Below are 21749 nucleotides of genomic sequence, written 5' to 3' on the forward strand. Positions count from 1 at the left end.
CAGAATAGTGGCACGACCTGACCATTAAATAGGCGCCAGAATGTGCATTCATTCTAATATTCAGTTAGTGCATGAGTCATCACTCAGCTCTCTATTTAACCCTATTCCTGGCGGGGGGGGGGGGGCTTTAAGGCCCCCTTCAGGTTTTTCTTGTGCCATTGCCAAACGCCGCAAGACTGAAAGCTCATACTCGGTGACTTTTTCTAAACATTCATTGCGCACATTTTGACAAAAAAAGTTGCCGGGTCAGGTCAGGTCAGGTCACCAGAGGCGGTTTGGTGACCCCACCTCAGAAAAGTTTGCAATCACGCCAGAGCTAGAGTTTTTGACCGATCAATTTTTTTCTCTTCAGGCTTTAGTTAGGGTACCAGTATGTGCAATTTGTATATCTCAGAATTTTCATATATGTGACCTGAGGTCAGGCCAGACTCGTGACCTTTACATTGCAAGCCTATGGGAAAATATTGAAACGCCTCCTGCTTCGTGTAAACGAGTCAAAACCACCCAATTCTTTCAGTATTATGAAAGATTCTCTCATCGGTGATGATCCTGGTGCCGCTAATTGACAGGGGCACCGGCAAAGGTCATCTGAGGGCATGTGACGTCATAAATCGTTTTTCTGTCAATAAATCACGACATGATGGTGCTAAAGACTTGTAAGTGGTACCAAACTGCTCGCCTGGCCAAGGCGCGTCGTTTGGTATGCAGCATGATCATACCCCACAACCTCATTGATGAATGACCTGACCTTGACCTCAGGTCAAATTTCAAATTGACCTGTGAAGGTCATCACATACCTATTTCGCATCGCCTCGGCGAGAGCAACAAAAAATGTATTGGTTTTATGTCTCTATGTTTCTTAGTTAAAAATTTATATAGGTAACTAGTTCCAAAACATTTTATCGTTGATGACCTCTGTTGACCTCAATATTGACCTGACCTGAAAATGTTTTATGTAAAAGTTGTAGATCTTAAAACAACCTATCAAACGCCGTTTGCTGTTTGTCGCTGCGATGCGTAGTTTTTGAGATCTGAAGGGGGGCCGAATCGCCCCCCCCCCCCCCGCCAGTTTCTTGTCCCGGCGGAGCCCGCCAGGAATAGGGTTAAAGTTGGTTCTGGGGAGGTTAATATCCTCATTATGAGTATTCTTCATATTCTGAGCTGGATCGGTGTTGATATACTAAGCAGGGAGAAGCGGTTACCAACCCCCCCCCCCCCCAGATGAAGAGCAAGCTTTCGCTCAGACACTTCCTGTCGATTCCATGTATGTTTCCAGTGCGCGGCCCCCGTGCGACCTCTCCGCGGTGCTGCCGCCGACTGAGCCGGAATAGACCCAGCGCGGTCACGGCCAGTGGGCGGAGTTTGGTTGGGCCCGGCGCAACGTGATTGGCCAGCGCTCCCATCCAATCCGCTGCGGTAGCGAACGAGCCTCTATCCGGGTGCAAAATCTAGTTAGCATTACGAGCCTATGACAAGTGCTCTAAATATTGACATTTTGTTAAGAGACCATATTGATGAAAATCGGCGCTTGAGCTGAAATGTCTGATGTCAAAATTTCAAGCCGATTAGACAAAAACTGAAGAAATTATCGCCGAAAAACAGGGTCTCATGGGGTCTGAAATGCATAGTAGCGCCGCTGAGCGTCCCAGCCGCACTCGGCGCCACTTCGACGATCGGATGACGGGTGTCTGATACATATCTGTCACATCTAGAAATTTTCGCACGGCTTTAGAAAAAAAAAAATAATAATAATAAAATCGTCGACCCTTGATAGCATACATAGTGCTGGTAAAATAGATGACAAACGGGCATTCAATAACAATATGTTTAGGATATTTTGTTTCCGCGACAGTTCAGTTTACGCGTCTTTGCTGCAGCTTTTGCCCTTTGAAGTTAATTATAGCTGTCTGCGGCAAACTGATCAGAAATGTAAAACACCAGACAGAACATGCCTCCAAGTATCACTCGGCAAGGCCAGGCCTCCTCACAAGGCCAGCAGCTGGGGGTGACAAGGTCCCAGTAATCGCTGCCATGTAGTCGTGATGCGTCAGGTTTACTTGCCGCGGAGGTTGGTGCTCAATAGCTACGGAAACTTATTCGGATACTACATCTCTATAATACAACTCTAAGACGGTAACACAGGCCATCCATAACAAAACAGGAGACGCGGCTCATGTAAGCTGCTCATTGCCAAGCATGATACCACCAGCATGACCAATAGCAGTGATTATGATAATAAGAGGCCATCAGAGAACAAAGAAAGAACAATGAATACATGCAAGCCGAGATAAAAGGCATCATAACGATCCCACTCATAAATCATTGTCTCGTTCCGCCATCGTCTCAGCAAACGACCGCAGCACACCAAACAAGAGCTCAATAAATTAGGCAAACAGCTGGCTCAATGGGCCCAAAGAGGCGACACTCTGCTAAAACGAGCCCAAATCGATGCTACCAAAGCCCGGCAAAGCGTGCGTAACATCGACAATGGATGGCGCGTTTCGTCGAGGACCGCCGGGCCGGGAGCGGTCGTGCACCCCATTCTAAGAATACATCTTCGCGCTCGGAAACCCGCGAACAAATAGCGCCTGAGCAAACAGTATTTTCATGCAGACTGCAGAGCTATTAACTAGGCCGAACCGTACTGGCGCTGCAGCTCACCACCGGGTAGATGGAGCCCAAATCCGAAGTTGGCCTGAATACGGCGTGAGTAGGAGCGGACTACTATAGGCCATCATATTTTACAAACCATGATCATGAATATCATCCACAGTGTGAAGACGAGGGCGCGAACTGGCGAGTGATTTGCAATGTCGGTCCATGTGCTTGACTTTAGTGGCCAGCGGCCAATCCAACCTCACCCGATCTTATCGGCAATCAACAAAATTTCGATCGCTGTCAGAACTCAGAACTAGCACTGATGTTGGTTATCTTTACATTTATGTACAAGTTTATTATCACATTGTATATGAGCAAATGCTATTATGCTGCTAACTCCTATAAAATTGATAACGCAGTTTCTTAATTACTTTCGGCTTCAATTTTTAAGTCCGTTTAACAATGTTCAAATATTGCGACCTCCCAGTTATAAGGGACTGAACTGAATATAACAACGCCTAAGCCCCTTTCAACCTTATCGAAGACCCATGTGTTCTGTGGACAGTTCCAGTGTTTTATCGGGTCGCTGCGGTAAAACCGGAGTAAGAAAACCGGCTCCGGTAGTGAGCATGCGAATTAAAACGTAAATAATCAGGCATCAAACAGCTACAACATCCGAGCAAAACTAAACTAACGGAAAGGATCGTAAAAGTAGAGCTTGTTACGAGCTTTCAAACTTGGTAAGAGCTTAAAGGCTTAATTTGGCTAAGAGCTTGAATACTTACCAAATGTCCATAAAGTGGAGCGATGAAAACTGTCACAAGAATCCACTCTCTTCAGCGGACAAAACAAACGTCACTTATACAAAATTTGTGTCTTTTGAGCGTTAAGCAATAAGTTCAACACCCATTACCTGGTTAATGGTCTGCACAGTGCACACCCCAATGACACAACAGGACAAGAAAGGTTAAAAAATGTGCATATCTTTAACAATCTATGGACGTTTTTCTCAAGGAAATCGGACCGTTCCACGTGAAATAATCTGTTCTGTAGTAAGCTTGGCTAGCTTGGTGGCCAAGTTAAGAGACTATAGAAAAAGTCATTTATATTGAGCGAAACTGCTCCTTCAAATGATGCAAAGAATACGGGATAGAACCAGAGCTCGTCATTTACATGTTCAGAAATCGTACGGAATCATTTCCAACGCTGGGTTTGTAACGCAATGGCACAAATCACAAGCACCATCCTCGTGTGAATCGGAGGCCATTTCTGAGTTCCCGATGGCCAGTTGGTTAGTCTAAGAGGCGAGGGAGGCTCGATTCTAGTGACGCGCGATTCCGCCATCACGCCAGTTCGGCATTCGACCCCAGTGTGCACTAGTGGAGACCTTCCCCGCCCGGCTGCCTGCCCGGCCCCAGCGCCGACATCTGGGCTGTTGCCGCGCGCTAGATGTCCCGGTCGCCACCAGTGCAGCTCACTAGCTCGGTGAGGTGGCGCCCGCCGACCTGAGTTGTGCTGAATGTCAGCGGCCGCCCCGGCCCCAGGGAGTGCGACCTCTCTGAGCGGCGCTGAATTGCCCGCGGCCGCCCCGGCCCCGGGGAGCACGTGGCCGGCGCCGGGCGCGGCCAGCAGCACCCCTGGCACCGATCACCGCCGGCCGGTCGGCGCCGCCGCGCTAACGACGGCAGTGGATAACGCGCCGGACCGCCGCCTCCAGGTCAAACGGGACCCGCGGGCGCCACAGAGCGCCAGAGCAACGGTCACTGAGCGAGCCGCGCCGCGCCCAATGGTCACTGAGCGAGCCGCACCGCGCCCAATGGTCAGTGAGCGGGCCGCGCCGGGCCCAATGGTCACTGAGCGAGCCGCGCCGGGCCCAATGGTCACTGAGCGAGCCGCGCCGGGCCCAATGGTCACTGAGCGAGCCGCGCCGGGCCCAATGGTCAGTGAGCGGGCCGCGCCGGGCCCAATGGTCACTGAACTGGGGCCGTGCCATTGTCACTGAACAGGACCACGCCATGGTCATTGAACGGAGCCGGGCCCTACACCGGCCCCTACGGTCCCTGAACACTGAACAGGGCCGCGAAAGGCACAATGGTCACTGAACACGGCAAGGCCCTTTGCCGGTCACTGAACGGAGCCGTAACGGGTACGTCTTCGGCGAACGGGCGGTAAACTGTATTGGGCTGGCCGATACTCCCAGTTCCAATCGTGATTCATGGTATAAGTTCTCGCTCAGAGAAGTAGCGAAACTACATCCACAGCTATGTTATTGGCACGACTTTCTTGCGTTATTTATCAAGGCAATCTCCGCCCATTCCAATTCATGAGGCTATGGTGCACCAGAACGTCAGGATTTAACAAAATAGCTCAATTCAAACTAAACATCCATCGCGGTTTGTTGCACGGCGCTCCAGACCTGCATCCCATCACCTCTCACCCGCACCTCAGATGGCGTCTGCCGCCTTCCCACCCGCCCAGCGAAGGTAGGCTCGCGTGTCTGGGCCCCACCGATCAGCGGGGCGCGCGTCGACAGCCGGGCCGTTACCGGCTCAGGGTCAACAGGTCACAGCGGTCGGCGGTCAGCGCAGGGGTGTGGAGCCGCACCACCGAGCGGCGTGCCGACCCCTACAGTGGACGGGTACCGGGGACCTGGCCGCGCCCACCCCCAGCGGGTGGGTACCGGCAGACATGTGCATGGATCCGAGAAAACGGATCTGGGATCTGATCCCACGGATCTTGATCTCGGATTCGTCAGGATCGTAGATCCAGCTTTTCAATTTATCGAGAGATCCGTAGGGATCATAGATCCGAGTCTAATTTTTGCCTGAGATCCAGTGAGATTATAGATCCTCATTTACTTTTTTGGCAACTCAGAAATCCCAGAAAATGACTCGTTGCAACTCACAAGCGTTCTGTTTTAGAGATTGTATGTGATTGCACGTCATAATCAATAGTTTTGTGGCACTTATTGACATAGAAACACTTGGAAACCTGGTTCCAAATGTTGTGCATGGTGGGATCCACGCAGATCATAGATCCGTGTTCTTGGTATATCGTCAGACCCTATGAGATCATAGATCCAGATTAAATTTTTCACAACGGATCCGGTGGGATCATAGATCCTAGCCTGCAGTTTGCTTCGAGATCCACTGAAATCATCAATCCATCACTCGGATCCATGCATATGTCTGGGTACCGGGTTCTGACTCTGTCAAGCCCCAGTGGGCAGGTACCGGGGATCTGACCGTGCCGACCCCAGCGGGCAGGTACCGGGCCTCAGCCGTGTCCAGACCCAGCAGGCGGGTACTGGGCTCTGATCTGGCGATGAGCGCCGGGAAATTTAGCGCCGGGACGGGCAGCGCGCTGCAATGAACGCCGGGCGGTTCAGCGCCGGGACGGACAGCGCGCTGCGATGGGATCGGCCGGCATAACACACCAACTCTCGGTCAGCACGCACGACTCTGGGCGGGAGGCTGCACCGAGCCGCGGCGCCCGGTGTGCCGGGGTCACCCGGGTCACGGGGGTCAGTCAGGTCACCGGGGTCAGCGTGGGGCCGGTCGATGCCACCCGCTGCAGTCCCGAGCGGCGCCGTTCGTCTCGCTGAACCAGCCAACCCCGCGGATGGCACCACTATCATGTGTTAGCATGCAATCAGATTTCAAAGAATCCCCAAGGCAAGCCATCTAAGCACTCCAACGCATACGAAAACACGTAAAGTGAGCGTGCCGCGGAAAAACAGCTGCGCCATTTCCAAACCACATCAACGTACGAGTCCCGGGAGCATAACAGCCGCCAGCCGGCATAAGGATCACCCACAAAAACAGCCTCGGGGCGGCGCCGGCCCGCGCCGGTCTGCCGCGCACGCCAGCACGGCGCAAACTATGAGGCATGACCGGCGAGTCCGTATCTCAGAGGCGCCAGAAGGCCGCTTTTACCACGCCTCGGCCGTCCATACGAGCTCGCCGGCGGCCACCATAAATCGCCCCGGGCGTCGCCGGAGGCGGTGCCGGGGCGGGCGATGTCACCCCTCTCCCCGGCGGTGACTCTCCGAGGGGCGATAGTCGATCTGAGTGACACGGGAAGGGTGCTGCTACCTACCTTTCCGGGTCTCGGCAGGGCGGCTAGCACCGTCTGCAGACTGTCGACGGTCACCGGCGCCCCGTTCACCCGCTCCAGCCGGTCACCTGCGGTAGAGGAGAGGGGTGTTATAAAAGTCACACCACCCGCTCCAGCCGGTCACCTGCGGTAGAGGAGAGGGGTGTTACACGGGGGTCACACCACCCGCTCCAGCCGGTCACCTGCGGTAGAGGAGAGGGGTGTTATAAGGGGGTCACACCACCCGCTCCAGCCGGTCACCTGCGGTAGAGGAGGGGGAGTTATAAGGGGGTCAAACCACCCGCTCCAGCCGGTCCCCTGTGGTAGTGGAGAGGGGTGTTACAAGGGGGTCACACCACCCACTCCAGCCGGTCACCTGCGGTAGAGGAGAGGGGTGTTACAAGGGGGTCACACCACCCGCTCCAGCCGGTCACCTGCGGTAGAGGAGAGTGGTGTTATAAGGGGGTCACACCACCCGCTTCAGCTGGTCACCTGCGGTAGAGGAGAGGGCCGAGGGGTGTTACAAGGGGGTCACACCACCCGCTTCAGCTGGTCACCTGCGGTAGAGGAGAGGGGCGTTACAAGGGGGTCAACACTGTCAGGACTTTGCCGTTACCAGTCGGCACACACTGTCCGGAGAGGACAGAGGCATTACCACTGGGTTCACAGAGTCCGCAGTCAGGGGAGTTACCAGTGGGCTCACACAGCCCCCGTTACCTGCGGCCAAGGACAGGGACGATAACGTGTAAAAGGTTCAAAATGGCCGAAAACAGGCGCAGTATTCGAACAGGACTATAGTAGAGAAAGCAAGCGGACTTAACAAATGAATAGGTATGAAAACATTTCATCATTTAATGCACATGCTTCATTCCGCTGATTACTCTGACGTTCCACTTGGAAGGGCACACAATGCTACTAAGACAAATGGACATCATTCTGCGGACGGTGTATGTCCTGAGTGTTTAAAGTAAAGCGCCTGACACGAAGCTCGTTTCAAGTTCCCACTTCGCTTTGAAGCAATTTGTATTCTTGGGTAAACATCAAAGCGAGGCTCAGCATTACCGTCAACATTTACATTCAGAAACAATGATTCGTTCTCCTTTGAACAGCAAAAGAAAACACTACAGGCTCGCGAAGAGTATTATAAAGTGGATTAAGTGCAACTGCGGACAAAGATGAAACGATAACAATACGCATATAAAACAGTGTAAAACTCTCGGGAGGCGGCGCGGCAAGTGTCTGGTAATCCACCCGCTGCAGGTTTGCCGTCTTCAGCTATCCGTCAGTGGCGACACAGTTCCCCTTAGGCGGCGGGGAGAGTCCTCGAACACCATCCCTGGATGCCCCGACCCTCTGCCAACGGCAGCACCAGCACTGACCAAGTTGGACGGTGCTTGGTGACCACCAAACACCGTCCAATGTCTACCTGTGTCCACAAATCAGGGGCGGATCCAGGAAAACTCCAAGGGGAGGGTCATGAATCGAAGTGGTGCCCCTACCTATACCCAAAATTAAAAACTCAACGGATTTCGTCCACTTCATTTTGGTGGTGCCCCCATTTTCAGTTTTTTATTTTTATTTTTTATTTTTAGTCACTATCTTACCTCTTAGCCACAACCACATTTACCAATTGTAAGCAAGTATATATGAATGTGCTATGTGTATATATGTTGTGGACGCTGAGTAATGAGTACTTACCAGGAACATTATCAGGTAAGCAAATCGTTGTCAGTCCGACGAACTTGACCCTGGCGTCTAAAGGGTCTGTCCTTGACACCTCAGGCTTGTCAGGGGCACCAAAGTCCTTCCAGGGACACCACAAACCTGTCAGGGGCACCTACGGCCTTGTAGGGGCGCCACAGGCCCGCCAGGGGCACCACAGGCCTGCCAGGAAGCAGGGGCACCACAGGTCTAGCAAGTATACACGACAGGCCTGTCAGGGGCACAACGGGCCTGTTGGGCCCATGAGCACCCCTAGGGGCAGGGGCACCAGTCCTTCCAGGGGCACCGCAGGCCTGTGAGGGGCACCAGCGGCCTAGCAGGGGCACCAGTCAACACAGGCCTGCCAGGGGCACCACAGACCTGCCAGGGGCACCAGAGGCCTGCCAGGAGCACCACCGACCTCGCAGGGGTAACTTGGGCCTGTCAGGGCCCAGGGGCACCACGGGCCTGTCGAGAGGCACTTCAGGCTTTTCAGGGGCACCATAGTCCTCTCAGGGCGCAGGGGTAGCAGGGGCACCAGAGGCCTGCCAGGGGCACTACAGGCCCAGCAAGGGCACCACTGGTCTATCAGGGGCACCACGAGCCTGTCATAGCCAGGCATCTCAGGCTTGTCAAGGCCCAGGGGCACCACAGGTCTGTGAGGGGCACCAGCGACCTAGCAGGGGCACCAGTCAACACAGGTCTGCCAGGGGCGCCACAGACCTGCCAGGGGCACCACAGACCTGCCAGGGGCACCAGAGGCCTGCCAGGGGCACCACCGGCCTCGCAGGGGCACCTTGGGCCTGCCAGGGGCACGACGGGCCTGCCGAGGGGCACTTCAGACTTTTCAGGGGCACCAGTCCTCTCCGGGCGCAGGGGCACCAGAGGCCTGCCAGGGGCACCAGCGGCCTAGCAAGGGCACCAGAGGCCTGCCAGGGGCACCAGCGGCCTAGCAAGGGCACCAGAGGCCTGCCAGGGGCACCACAGGCCTAACAAGGGCACCACGGGCCTGTCAGGGGCACCTCAGGCTTGTCAGGGCCCAGGGACACCACAGTCCTTCCAAGGGCACCGCAAGCCTGTCAGGGGCACCAGAGGCCTGCCAGGGGCACCACAGGCCTAGCAAGGGCACCTCTGGCCTGTCAGGGGCACCTCTGGCCTGTCAGGGGCACCTCAGGCTTGTCAGGGCCCAGGGGCACCACAGTCCTTCCAGGGGCATTACAAGCCTGTCAGGGGCACCAGAGGCCTAGCAAGGGCACCACAGGCCTGCCATGGACACCACAGGCCTGCCAGGGGCACCACCGGCCTTGCAGGGGCGCCTCAGGCCTGTCAGGGGCACCACGTGCCTGCCGGGGACACTTCAGGCTTGTCAGGGGCGTTACAGTCCTGTCAGGGCCCAGGGGCACCAGGCCCGTGGTGTCCCTGCTAGGCCTGTGGTGCCCCTGGCGGTCCTGTGGTGCCCCTGTCAGGACTGTGATACCCCTGATAGGCCGGTGGTGCCCCTGGAAGGTCTTTGGGCCCCCGGGCCTCAAGGGGGGGGGCCATGACCCATGTGACCCCCCCCCCCCCTTGGATCCGCCCCTGCCACAAATGTCCGCCTATACAGAGGCTATAGGCCCCCGGACGGAGGACAGCCCGCGGGAAGCAGCAGAACCAGGTCTCGATGACAGGGCACGGCGACAGGCCGCACAGTGACGCCCTCCCACCACCCTTCCCGCAGTTCCACATCCCATTCCGCCCGGCAACCACAGAGCGCCGACAAAATTGGGCCCCATCTGGCACAAAAGTTGAAGTGAATGGGAATCTGCAACGCTGCTGGTCCCTCACGTCCCGGCGGCCGCGTCAAATTTGAATGCAGACGGCCTTTTGAATCATCCATATTTCGCCCGAAATGACGGACCGCATCGGCGAGGTAAAACGCAGGTGGCCGCAAATCTAGCGGAATACAGCAGCGGACGGAACTGCGGCCGAACTGAAACGAATTGCGCCCGGTGGCCGGGGTCGGCGTATGGCAGATCAGCCGCCGATTTACTGCTCCACATCAATGTCGTCCCGATGAAGCATTGCCCGGAGCCCGATGCAATAACTGACAGGGCACACGACACGGCCGCACGATAAATTACTTCCGGGAATACCAGTGACAAGCCGCTCTAAATTGCTGGCGCCGAGTCTTGCGTGCATAACTATGATACATTGTGCGCGATAGAGGGAATGTATAACAGCCAGCGCTGTCAGACTGGACGAAATTTCATATATTTGAGGGATAAATTGCCCCAATAACGTATAATAATCAATCTACAGGAATATTTATAAACTCAAATCAAATAAACATTGCCTAGACCCCAACGTAACACGTTATTCCATGTAAGACGATAGGTCAACGCGTCAAAGGTAAGAGGTAAGAGGCGTGAACATCACAACATGGCTATCTACAAAAGGCATATCACATAGGGCAGTAAGCAGTGACTTTGGAAAGCAGAGTACAACAACAACGCCGCAGTGCCCACGCCCGCTCCGACAGGTGGGCTGGCGGACTGAGCTGCCGCCGAGCGCAGGTCCATACCAGCACCGCCGCGCGCTAGGAGCCGCTCTTCCTCTGCGCAGAAAGGCCCTCCAACGCCGCCACCATAATTCCGCCACCAAGCTCAATCAAAGAGCTTCTGGCCTAGTGTGGGACCCATGTGCTGACTGCTGAGACCAGCAAGGGCGGGGAGAGGTAGCCGAGTGGGGGCCAACTCTGTTGGTGTGCACTGCGGTGTCTCTCCCCGGCTATAGGCTGAAAGGTGCGTCTGCATCCTCGAGCCTGTTTCAGCACCCGCAGCACAGGGAAGCCGCCCAGGGAGTCGCATTCCACCTGACTCAGACCCGCATGATGGCCAATCCTCATAGTGTCGGTCCCCGGGTGTATGAAGGATTAATTAATTAACCTGTGGGTAATGAGGCGTCGTGTACACGTCCAACAACAGTGAACTAGCGCTGACTGCTGAGATCATACCGGGTCATTTATTAAGCTACACCCCTCCCCCCCCCCACCTGCCTAAAAAAAGAACGAGTGGAAACATCACAGCATCGTGACACTGATAAAGGAGTATGTACCTATCAATCTTTTGACAAATACGGCCAAATTTCGGCCGATTTCTGCAGAGCTGAGCGGCGCACAAAAACATTAATAGCGCTGCCGGCCGCTCCAATTGCCGTTCTTGCAGGGTCATTTCAGTGACATGCTGCTGCCGCCCGAGGCCAATATCCGGAGGCGGGGAGCAAAAACACCGCATTATGTTGACACAGTGTCCGGCCGAACTGCATAAGAACGCGGGCGGGGCCGGCTCCGGCCAGCCCGCTCCAGACGCATCAAAGGCCGGCCTGTCCGGGCGGCCGGCGGCGTGACAGGGAACACGGCACAACTAGCGCTGATCGCGCCGCAATCATCATTTGGCGGCGCCCAGCGCGGCCCGCCGGCGAATCAGGCCCCGTTGTGCGCCGTCCATTGGTGGCGTCAGTGGGCCCAGCATCCCGTGTCCAGCACACGGACACGTCCGCGGCCTCACGCACGGACGACTGGCGCCCGTCGGTCACACGGTGTCATAGTGACCCAGGACCAGGCACGTGCGCACATTACACGCGCGACATCCGGGCGCCGGGAGCGAGCACAGTCGGTCATGTATCGATCACTGAGCTGATTGTTTCGGCACCAGACCATCAAACCCATGTTGCATGGCAGACTCCCATCAGACAGTGGGGTCGTCTCAGTCACGGCCTGCCGGTGAGGGGCCGTTACCCCCTGACACCGGTCGGGGCCGGTGTGGCAGGTATAGAGGCGCTCCGCTCTGGGACCGGGCCGCCGCGCCGCTCCAATGATCCCGGCACTCCCGGCGCCGTGCCGACCCAACACGGCGGAAAATTGACCCGAACCGCGCCCTGGAGACACGGCCAGGCGGCGCCGGACCGCCTGATAGGCAGGGCGCAGCTCGGGGACAAAGGTATCGATCGATTACGAAATGCCTCATCCCTGCAAATCCGTCATCACCTGAAAGAAGGCGGAAAGGATTGGATGCTGGATGTTTATTCTGAATATGGCAGTTCAATATTCCATATACAATACATACTGTAGTAAATTCGTTCTACCAGATACAATTGTCGAAAATAAACCCTGAAAAGACTTGCGACGGAAACATAAAAGGGTTTTCTTAGAATTAAAAAAGAAGTTGTCATACCAGAGAACGTTATGAAACATTTAAGTGTTCACGATGTTTCAGTTAAAGATAAATTTGGCATTGAACTTGGCGATCAGAAGACGCAGCTACGTGTCAGAAGAAGAAAAAATATGCTGAAGAAACATGATTTTACTGTCAGAAAGCATGCAAGTATCTATCCACTTATGAGGCAGTTAGTAACACTGCCATAACCGCATAAGGTGATTAATTATAAGCCATAAGTTGAAAGCAATGGCTGGGCGGTCTGAGCCAATGATAGCTATTGGAAAGAAAGCCAACAGCTACAACGACAATTCAAGCGTGGCTCCTCGTCACTGCGACGGCTCCTGCTCCGGCGTTGGGCCGACCAGCTTTGAAAAATGGCCCTGAAAGACCTTCAGCTCCGTTCCATGTTGACAGCATATAAGCTCTAAAATATTGATGGAAATCCCATTCATGTGCACTGAACCGAATGCGATGCTATATTGCTACATAAAAAAACAACGAACATCGAGACCATAAGTCTTCAAAGTCTGACGGACCATCTCGGTGAATGTTGACTATCCGGCTCTGGAAATCGAAATTTTCACTGCATTTATTGGAGAAAAAGAAGATATCTAAAAAGGTGGACAATTATTGGAAAAAGAGAATTATTGGAAGGTAATTTATTATTGGAAGGCAATTATTGGAAATTCGACATCTTATCACTCCAAGCGTAAGCGTAATAGGTTATATTTTAATCACATACAGCCGTGACATCGACGCTGACATTTGACAGCGGCCGGTTGCGGCGGGCGCGTGCCGGCGACAGCTGCTCGTCGGGCCGTGAGCCGCACGCCGCCTGCAATATGCAGATTGCAATGCGGCGGCTGCCGGAGCGATCAGCCGGAGACGAGCGGCCGCGCTGGAAAACAGCGGGCCGTACCGCCGCCGCAGGCCGCGACACGTGTGAGGCTTACCGGGGCAGCGGAGCGATGGTGCCGTAGGTACTTGTCTGAAGGGCCGGGGGATTGGATGAAATGATAGATGGCACGATAGATGGAAATATTGAGGCAGCAGGCAAAAGAGGGAGCATGATTGAGAGTGAATCAGTGACGTCTGGACGCATAAGTCATGCGCTCATAAATGTCATCATTCTACTTTGAATGTGTTCAAAATTGATAAGATTAAATAGCAGCTTCCAGCAGCTTAACCCGCGAGTTGCGGGGGAGGGGCGTTAAACGCCCCCACTTTTTTCGCTGGGCCATAGCATAAAAACGGCGCGCCGCAGGCGCGCCAAATTTTGGGTACCTGTAGGGAATTGATTGAAGTTTATTGTGACAAAGTTTCAAAAAATTGGTCGGAAAATTTTTGAGATATCGAGGTTTTAGTGACGTCATGATTTCTGAGTTTTCGACCAAAAACTGCATATGTTCAAAAAATCATATAAAATCACAGAATAGACATACAGACTTGCCGTAAACGCCATTAGACTGCCAATGCCATGAACAATCAGATGGCTATCTTCGATTATTGATTATCGTTCCGCATTTTCCAAAATCTTGAACTGAATCTTGGCAATTTCTCGTGACTTCTTCACGACCATGATACATGCAATTCTTAAATTGAACTTTTTGAGCCAAACACGTACACATATGATAAAATGAATGTCACCATCGTGTTCTACGCCCCAAATTACCCATAAAACATGTGTCACAGGCTGCGAATATCAGTTTTTTATTTTCGGGGAAATGTGCCTGCCCGGTTGACCTGACCTTGACCCTGACCTATGCTTGACTGACCCCTGCATGGAGCTGACACTCTTGTAGGCCTTATATGATGGATTGTGCACCGTTTTGACAGAGTTTATGACGAGAGGCGCCCATTGCGAAGTCCTGAAGTCCATGCTACTGAAAGCCCGATTTCAGGTGTTTGACCTGACCTTGACCTGACCTGTGACCTCAAAATTCAACTTTAAAGTACTCATCTGAAGCGTCTCGTCGCGTTCTTTCGTTTGCCGCCTCGTGCGTTTCGCTGCGCCTATTGGTTCTCGAGTTATCGGCTGGGGGCGTTTAACGCCCCCCCCCCCCCCCCAGCAAACGGTGGGTGGCGAAATACCCCAGCAACTGCCGGGTTAAAATAGCAGCTTAAAATTGCAGCAAAATGGCAGCTTCCAGAAAAGAGGAGGGTAATTGCATGACGTCGTGACAATGGGTATTGCCAAGAACGCGGCGAGGGAGCAGCAACACCTCCTGAAATGATGATTAGGAAATTTACGGCCAGCGTCTTAGCCGGTTCCACCTGTTGACCCTGCTGCGGCATAGCTGCCGTGTGCCGTACACGGTCCCCGGCCCAGCCGTGGAGACGCCGTCCCGAGCAGCCACTCTCGGCGCACCCCGTCCGGGGCCTGGTCGGGACGGCAAACAGACAACACCGCGATCGATGGCGGCACGGCCCGGAGAACCGTCCGGCACGGGCCAGGAGAGACCCTCCGGCCTGCAAGGCACGGTTGGCCTCGCGGACAGTCCACTCAGGTGGAGGACCGTCCGCACGAGTCGGGACCGTCCGCTGCCAGCAGGCAGGACTCTGTGTGGGACGGAGAGACGCCACAGACACTGAACGGACCACGGCAGGGCAGTCCACCCCTGCCGCCGGTCCCGAGTCCCGCTGTGTACCGACCCAGCTGCGACCTGCGACCGGTCCCAATCCGACGCGGCGCGGCGGCCTCTAAACCCGGGTCGGAACGGCGGCTCCACGTCACATATGGGGCCGTTCAGGTGATGGGAGTCCCTCTGAAGCCGAATTGAACGGCCATGGATTCAAAGTTGAGCATTTAACCGAGGATTGGTGGGCGGCGCGCTTATTGGGGCTCCCAGTCTCGAGAGCCCTGCAGAACTGAACTGCCGCCCGGAGCTCCACACAACTAAAATAGAGCACAAGCACCGACACAAAATGTCGCAAACTGGAAGCTGAACGGAGAGCCAGCTCAGTGCAATTTCCGGCGTGATAGGCATGGTTAAATGAATGACGCGCTGACTGAAATTGAAAGTCGCAGTTGCTTCCGGACGGAGGCGGAGGCATTGGCGTCAGTGGCGGAAGCGGTGGCGACGTAAGCGGTGGCGTAGGCGGCGGCTGATGTTGGGGGTAAGGGCAGGCCATCTGCTAAGCCACGTCGCGCCCATTTGTGCACAAATTGTGACTACGGACCGTCACTGTCATTGCGAGGGATCGCGGGACGGAGCACACCGCCCGGTATATGCCGGCCGGGCAGCCCGCTCGGCGGCACGGCGGGTCAGCGGAGGGCCTGCGCGGAGCTGATAAGTGACGGCACCCGTCCGAGCGGCCGTCAAGACTCGTCCGAGCGACCGCCGAGCCCCGTCTGTCTGCTGACGAGGTCGGGATGGGCAACAGAGCCGAGGGCGAGTCACGGGGGACGCCGGGGAGCGGGGGCGGTGCCCGTGCCAGCGGCAGGCGTCACCGTCAGGTCAGACCGCCACAGAACGCCACAGACCGTCATACCTATACCGCAATATTCGTTGTCGGCGGTCAAACTATAGAACCGATACACATTAATGCCTTGAATTTGCAAACATGCAAGTCATGCCTCGATTCCTGGACCCGATCGAACGCGCGCACTGCCTATTCATAGTCGCTCCCCACGCCCGTGTTTGCGGCTCCACAAAGTACATACACACCTGTTATGAAAGCTCCATTCCTTGTCCATTGGCATTAATCCGCCCCCGCACGCGACAGCGGCGCCGCCGTCGGTGAGTTCAATAGCGGCACATTCAGCGCCGCACCCGGCACCGTCGGCAGGACGGGCGGGACGCAGCGGGGCGGGGCGTGACGTGCCGACACACCGTGACGGCCGGAGCGGCATCGACCGGCCCGGCCGGAGCTGGCCGGCCGTGACGGGTGCGGCGCGACGCGCCCGCACCGGTGTCCTCAGAGGCCCGTCCTGCGACCCTGAGCGGTCCGATCCGGCCAGCCACGCGTCTCGCTCCGTACGGCAACAGGTGGGCGCGGAGCTCATGTGCTGATGGCCACTGGAGCGCCAATGGTCCTCGAGCACGGACGGACGGCGCAGCCTGCGGCCGTCCTGTCCGCCTAAACGGTAGCTAGGCCGGTTTAGACTGAGCCGGCCGCCTAGCTGATGGAAAACACCAAACGGTAGCCCCTGCCTGGGCCACAGCAGAAGGAGGGACATCATGATCAACACGGTAGACGGAATTAGCTGTGGTGTCCATCTCTTGGTCCCGAAATACTGACTTTGCAGCCCATAGTGACTCATGATAATCACGTAGAAGGAATGCAGTAGTGTAATGACTCACACTTACGTTCCATTACACATACACATTCAACAGAACAAGATTACAGAATCCAACCCAATAGGCCGAAAGAAAACTTTCCTTGGAGCAATCAGAAACGGCAGTCCTTTGGTCCTAAGCATTGCCGTCAAGCTTTTTTCACGCATAAAAAGAACACTTCAGGTTATGCAGTAAGCCAAAGGCTACCCGTCGTTTATCCAACCAACGCATCTAAAAAACCATTGCACATACGCATATCCAGAGCAATAGAAATGCCGCATTACACGTTCGCAGCCACAAAATACAGTCGTGACGCGGCCTTCCCCGCTAAAAACGCGGCCGTTCCGGCGCACGACTCAGCACTCCCCGGGGCCCAATCTTATAAAGGTTGTGCTACCAAATGGCGTACTATCATTCCACCCCACTCTATTTACGGCACCCTATTCACGCAATCTTATAAAGAGAATAGTATGGTAATTCTATTCACGCCATTTTGCCCACAGTACAAAACAACGCCAGCAGGAAACACGCAACGTGATTGGTCAATGTCTTGTCGACGTCGCTATTGGAAATTATGCGTACTGTTTGCGAACAGCAAAAGTTATGTGTTTTAATTTTTATTGGGCATTTATTTCTTTTAGAGACACACATATGTGTAATAAACAAATTATTTATGGAAAACGTGATAGCAAAGTATGGAAAACACCAACATGCTTGAAGAATTCTCCTGAAAAGTGGATTGCCGACCAAATAAATTTCAGCGAGGGCATTCTCGCGCTCAGAAAATCGAGAAAATAAAGTGTTTCTTCAACTTATCATTTGCATTTATTTGCTGTTAAGGCATTGCAATAAATTTGTTAAAGAATTATTTAAATAATCATTTAATTATAGCTCGGCTACTCTTTCAGTAATTGAAGTAATACCGCTGACAATGAAGCTCCTACAATTTGAGCATCAGGATGCGTACATTAGCTGGATCAATTCAAGATATAGCTTATTTTCCTTCTTGTCTTCATGAAGATAAAGCTACTAAAATTCGAAGATTACGTACATGAACTGAATTAGGTCAAGTTACAGCTTATTTTCCTTCTTATTCAAGCATAGGTACCTATTACCTAGCCTAAAGCTAAAAAGCAATTCCTCAAAAGATTTAAGTACCCAGTCTACATATCAAAGCTATATCAAGAAAAATACTTGGTTCAGAAGTCAGATCAAGATGCAGGAAGAGAAACAACAAATTGATCACTGATCAGTGACTGTGCCAAACAGAAAGTGAGGAAATACGAATAGTGAGTAGGCATTTATAATTTTTTGACAAACTAGGGTATATCATCATTAATTTAAATATCTAATCAGAAGCCATGAAAAGCCCGTTATTTGTGTCATACGTGAGACGTGAGAATAGGCTAAAGACCCATACCGATTCTATAATGCAGTGGCTGCCGAAAATCTAAGACGGTTACTAATGCTAAAATCCTCTTAAAAATCCCCTTTTTATTTGAAAAATAAAGCCATATAACGATGAACACTCGTTTTTATGTGGTTTAGTGTGCATTTAGTTCCTGGAAATACATATTTTGAAATTGATCGTTGTCTGTATAATTAAGCATCATTATAGTAAATCATGAGTTAATATGTGGAGGATGTTTTAATCTTAGAAATATCATAATGTAAAATATTGCATACTTATATCAAAAGAACATGGAATTTATCTTAAATCAATTAAACTGTCTGAGAAGCTCGTCAAAGTACGCCACAAATTCTGGCGTGAAATGGACGCCGCTGAAACCGCAAACAGAGGCCTCTTGCACCAAAATACCTAGCTAGGTAGAATCGGCAAAATACCTACCTAGTAAAACTACCTACGGCGGTAGCTTCTCTTGCACCATCCTACCTACCTACCTAGGTAAATTTGACAGCTCGCGTTTTTAGGATTTGTTTTGATTGGCTGTTTGGCGACGAATTATTTGTGGGCGCAAACAAATAGTAACTAAAGAAAACAATTAAATGGATATTGTTTTTATTAATATACATTTTGGTATTATGAAATCATTTTTCATTTACGTAAATACCGATAGAAGTTATTTTAATATTAAATTACTTGAACAAATAAGCTTCGTTTCCATGGCAACGAGTGAGTCTTCAACCTGGCTGTTCTGCTACGGAGCAGTGTTGCCAGATTTGGAGGATTTCCGCAAATCTGGAGGATTTTGAACTCTATTTGCGGACAAATTTCGCTTTTGGAGGATTTTTGATTCTGGAGGAAAATCTGGAGGATTTGTCGCCCGATTATTATATTCAATTTCATGGAAAAATATAACACATTCAAGACTAAAAAGGCATTTTCCTGCCCAGCGTCACCCTACCCGTTAGGATATATCACGTCCTTTATCACCGTGAGACTGCAGAATGTCTCAGTCTGTAGCTATATTTACGAGGGTACCAAACTACTGGCGGATCTAAGGGGGACATTTGGGGCAAATGCCCCCGGCCCCCCTGCAGCGCCTGAAATCGACGAAAATTTTCGTTTTTTGAAGATAAAACGAAAACTCAACAACTTTTATAAGAAAAAGTATCTTTTAAACTGCACAGCAGTGCGAAAAGATTCGAAATCCGATGGGTTTTTAGTATTTGGTGAAACTTTTTTGGGGGTATAGCCCCCCGCAGCGTCCAAGACCGCCTTTCTATATCAACCAATAGGATTTGGAGGAATCTGGAGGATTTTTTGTAACTGATATAGAGGATTACAGCCTTCCCCATCTGGCAGCACTGCTACGGAGGTTTATCGCCTTGGTACGGAGAAGCACCTCTGTGAACCCATGGAGCATTTGGTCAATTATATTATTATTCACTCATAAAACATTGATTTATCATTGTCTAAACATTTTGTAATGCCTAATTTACATAAAAGTACCCGTGGAATATCATGTATTGTGCCTATTGTTACTAATTGAATCATTTTACCTAAGCTTTTGCTAGTTATTTTCGAGGCCCGAATTTACCTTCAAAACGTCAAAATTTCCTCCGCGAGTACTACTTTCCGGCTTTCGGTGCAAGAGGAAAACAGCCGGTCGCAGTTTAACAACTGGTAAGTTCCGATGCCGCTCGGTAGAATTTCTAGGTAGATTTTCACGGTAGCGTTTTTTGGTAGGTAGTTTGGTGCAAGAGAATTTAGGTAAAATCGGAATTAACCTGGGTAGGTAGTTTGGTGCAAGAGGCCTCAGCTGATGATTGTCGGTGTTTTGAGATGTGCACAGCTGCTCACGGTTAAAATCAGTTTACGGTATCCTCAAAACCAGCGGCTACCAATACCGTAAAGAGCGTGCCGTGTTTTCGATTTCACAGAGTTTTATAAGATTGCGTACTATATATCCAGCCTTAGAGTGCTGCCATATCCATTTCACGGCGTTTATAAGATTGGGCCCCGGTATTCGGCGGTATTCGGGGGGCGGTATTCGGCGCAGCTCGTTACAGCATCTGATGGGCCCACAGCGCCGCCGCACGCCATCCGAAGCGGCGTAATTGCCTCGCTGTGGAATATCTGAAAAGTTTAGAGTCAAATTAAATAGAAATTGCATGTAGCACCCTCTATGGCAAATAACGAACCGCTGCAGCATCATAGCGTATTGGCTGAAATCTACAGCAATTCGTGCAAGCCGCTTTTAATACCAGTAAACTGACACCATTTCATTGCAGGGACCGACAGAAAAATCCGCTATTGATTACGCATAATCACAGATAACGTTTACACAAGAAAAAAAACTCAAAAATGTAAAACGACGAAACGCTTGGTAGTTACTTGCGTGAGTCAATTGCCGTTCCAGCACATGATATGTTGCAAAAGCGAGGGATCCATCGCGGAACAGTCACCATGACAAAAGAACAGTGACATACTGACTACTGTATGCTAGTCTCCGGTTTCGGTCAGCACGAGAAGCTACATAAAGCCCCAGCCGGGGTTTCGTCAGATGCTCGCCAGCATAGCGACAGATAAGTGAAGGACCGATGAAGCACTGCTTCTGTAGCGGACTCGTTTGTCCACCGAGGCGATCTTCTTCTATTCATCATACCAGTAAATTGCGCAACACATCTGTTTATTCGTTTAAACCAAATGTATGCAAATTTATACTGATAATAATAAAGAATGAAAATCGATCGCCTGTTTTGCAAAGTTCAGCGGTCGCAAACAAACAACTAAAAATAAAATCCGCGAGACAAATACACGTTTAAAGGTTCTTTCATTATGGCGAAATATTTGATTCATCATCAGCTCTTCCACTGGAAGATATTTATCGATATATAAACGTATCTGGTCCGTCACACCCCGGCCTCTCTCAACAATGCATGTTGAGACAATATGTGACGGCTGGCATGTTCTATTACTTCACTCGCGGCGCGGATGGCTCGCGATAGGCACATCTTATGTACAGCGAAGTACTTGTAGCACTACGAGTTTGCGAACGGGGCGGTGCAGCACTCCATGCACCGTCCGCACGCGAGCCGATCGCACCACTCCATCAGGGCCACGCACAGTGTCCGTGACCACTCCTCTGACCCACAGTCCACGGGGATGCTGAGGATCTGCAACGATCACCACGTCTCCCTCCTCCACGTTGCGAGACGACTGGATCCACTTCGATCTGTTTGCTAGCGTAGGGAGATATTCTCGTGCCCATCTTCTCCAGAAATGGTCGGCTAGCACCTGAGCGTGCTTCCATCTTCGACGAAGACACTCACTGCTTTGCACCTGCGAGCCCACCGGGTAAGCAGGGGTAGCGCGGCCGATGAGGAAGTGGAACGGCGTGAGCACATCGTCATCAGCTGCATCCACTGGGACGTGGAACAGCGGCGTCGAATTGATGATTTTCTCCACTTCTGC

At 52.3% G+C, this 21749-nt stretch overlaps 1 protein-coding gene across 1 annotated transcript in view; it reads right to left on the reverse strand.

Moving 5' to 3' along the window:
• The window catches only part of LOC122373041 (protein inturned-like), a 117610-nt gene that overhangs the window by 87666 nt on the left and 8195 nt on the right, over positions 1 to 21749 (reverse strand). The window contains exon 4 of the mRNA XM_043350778.1: positions 6697 to 6782. Coding sequence (XP_043206713.1) covers positions 6697 to 6782 — 86 coding nt within the window. The remainder of the gene's footprint in view (positions 1 to 6696; positions 6783 to 21749) is intronic.

Source organism: Amphibalanus amphitrite, unplaced genomic scaffold (assembly GCF_019059575.1).
Source record: "Amphibalanus amphitrite isolate SeventyFive unplaced genomic scaffold, NRLGWU_Aamphi_draft 001435F_arrow, whole genome shotgun sequence".
Taxonomy (NCBI): Eukaryota; Metazoa; Arthropoda; class Thecostraca; order Balanomorpha; family Balanidae; genus Amphibalanus; species Amphibalanus amphitrite.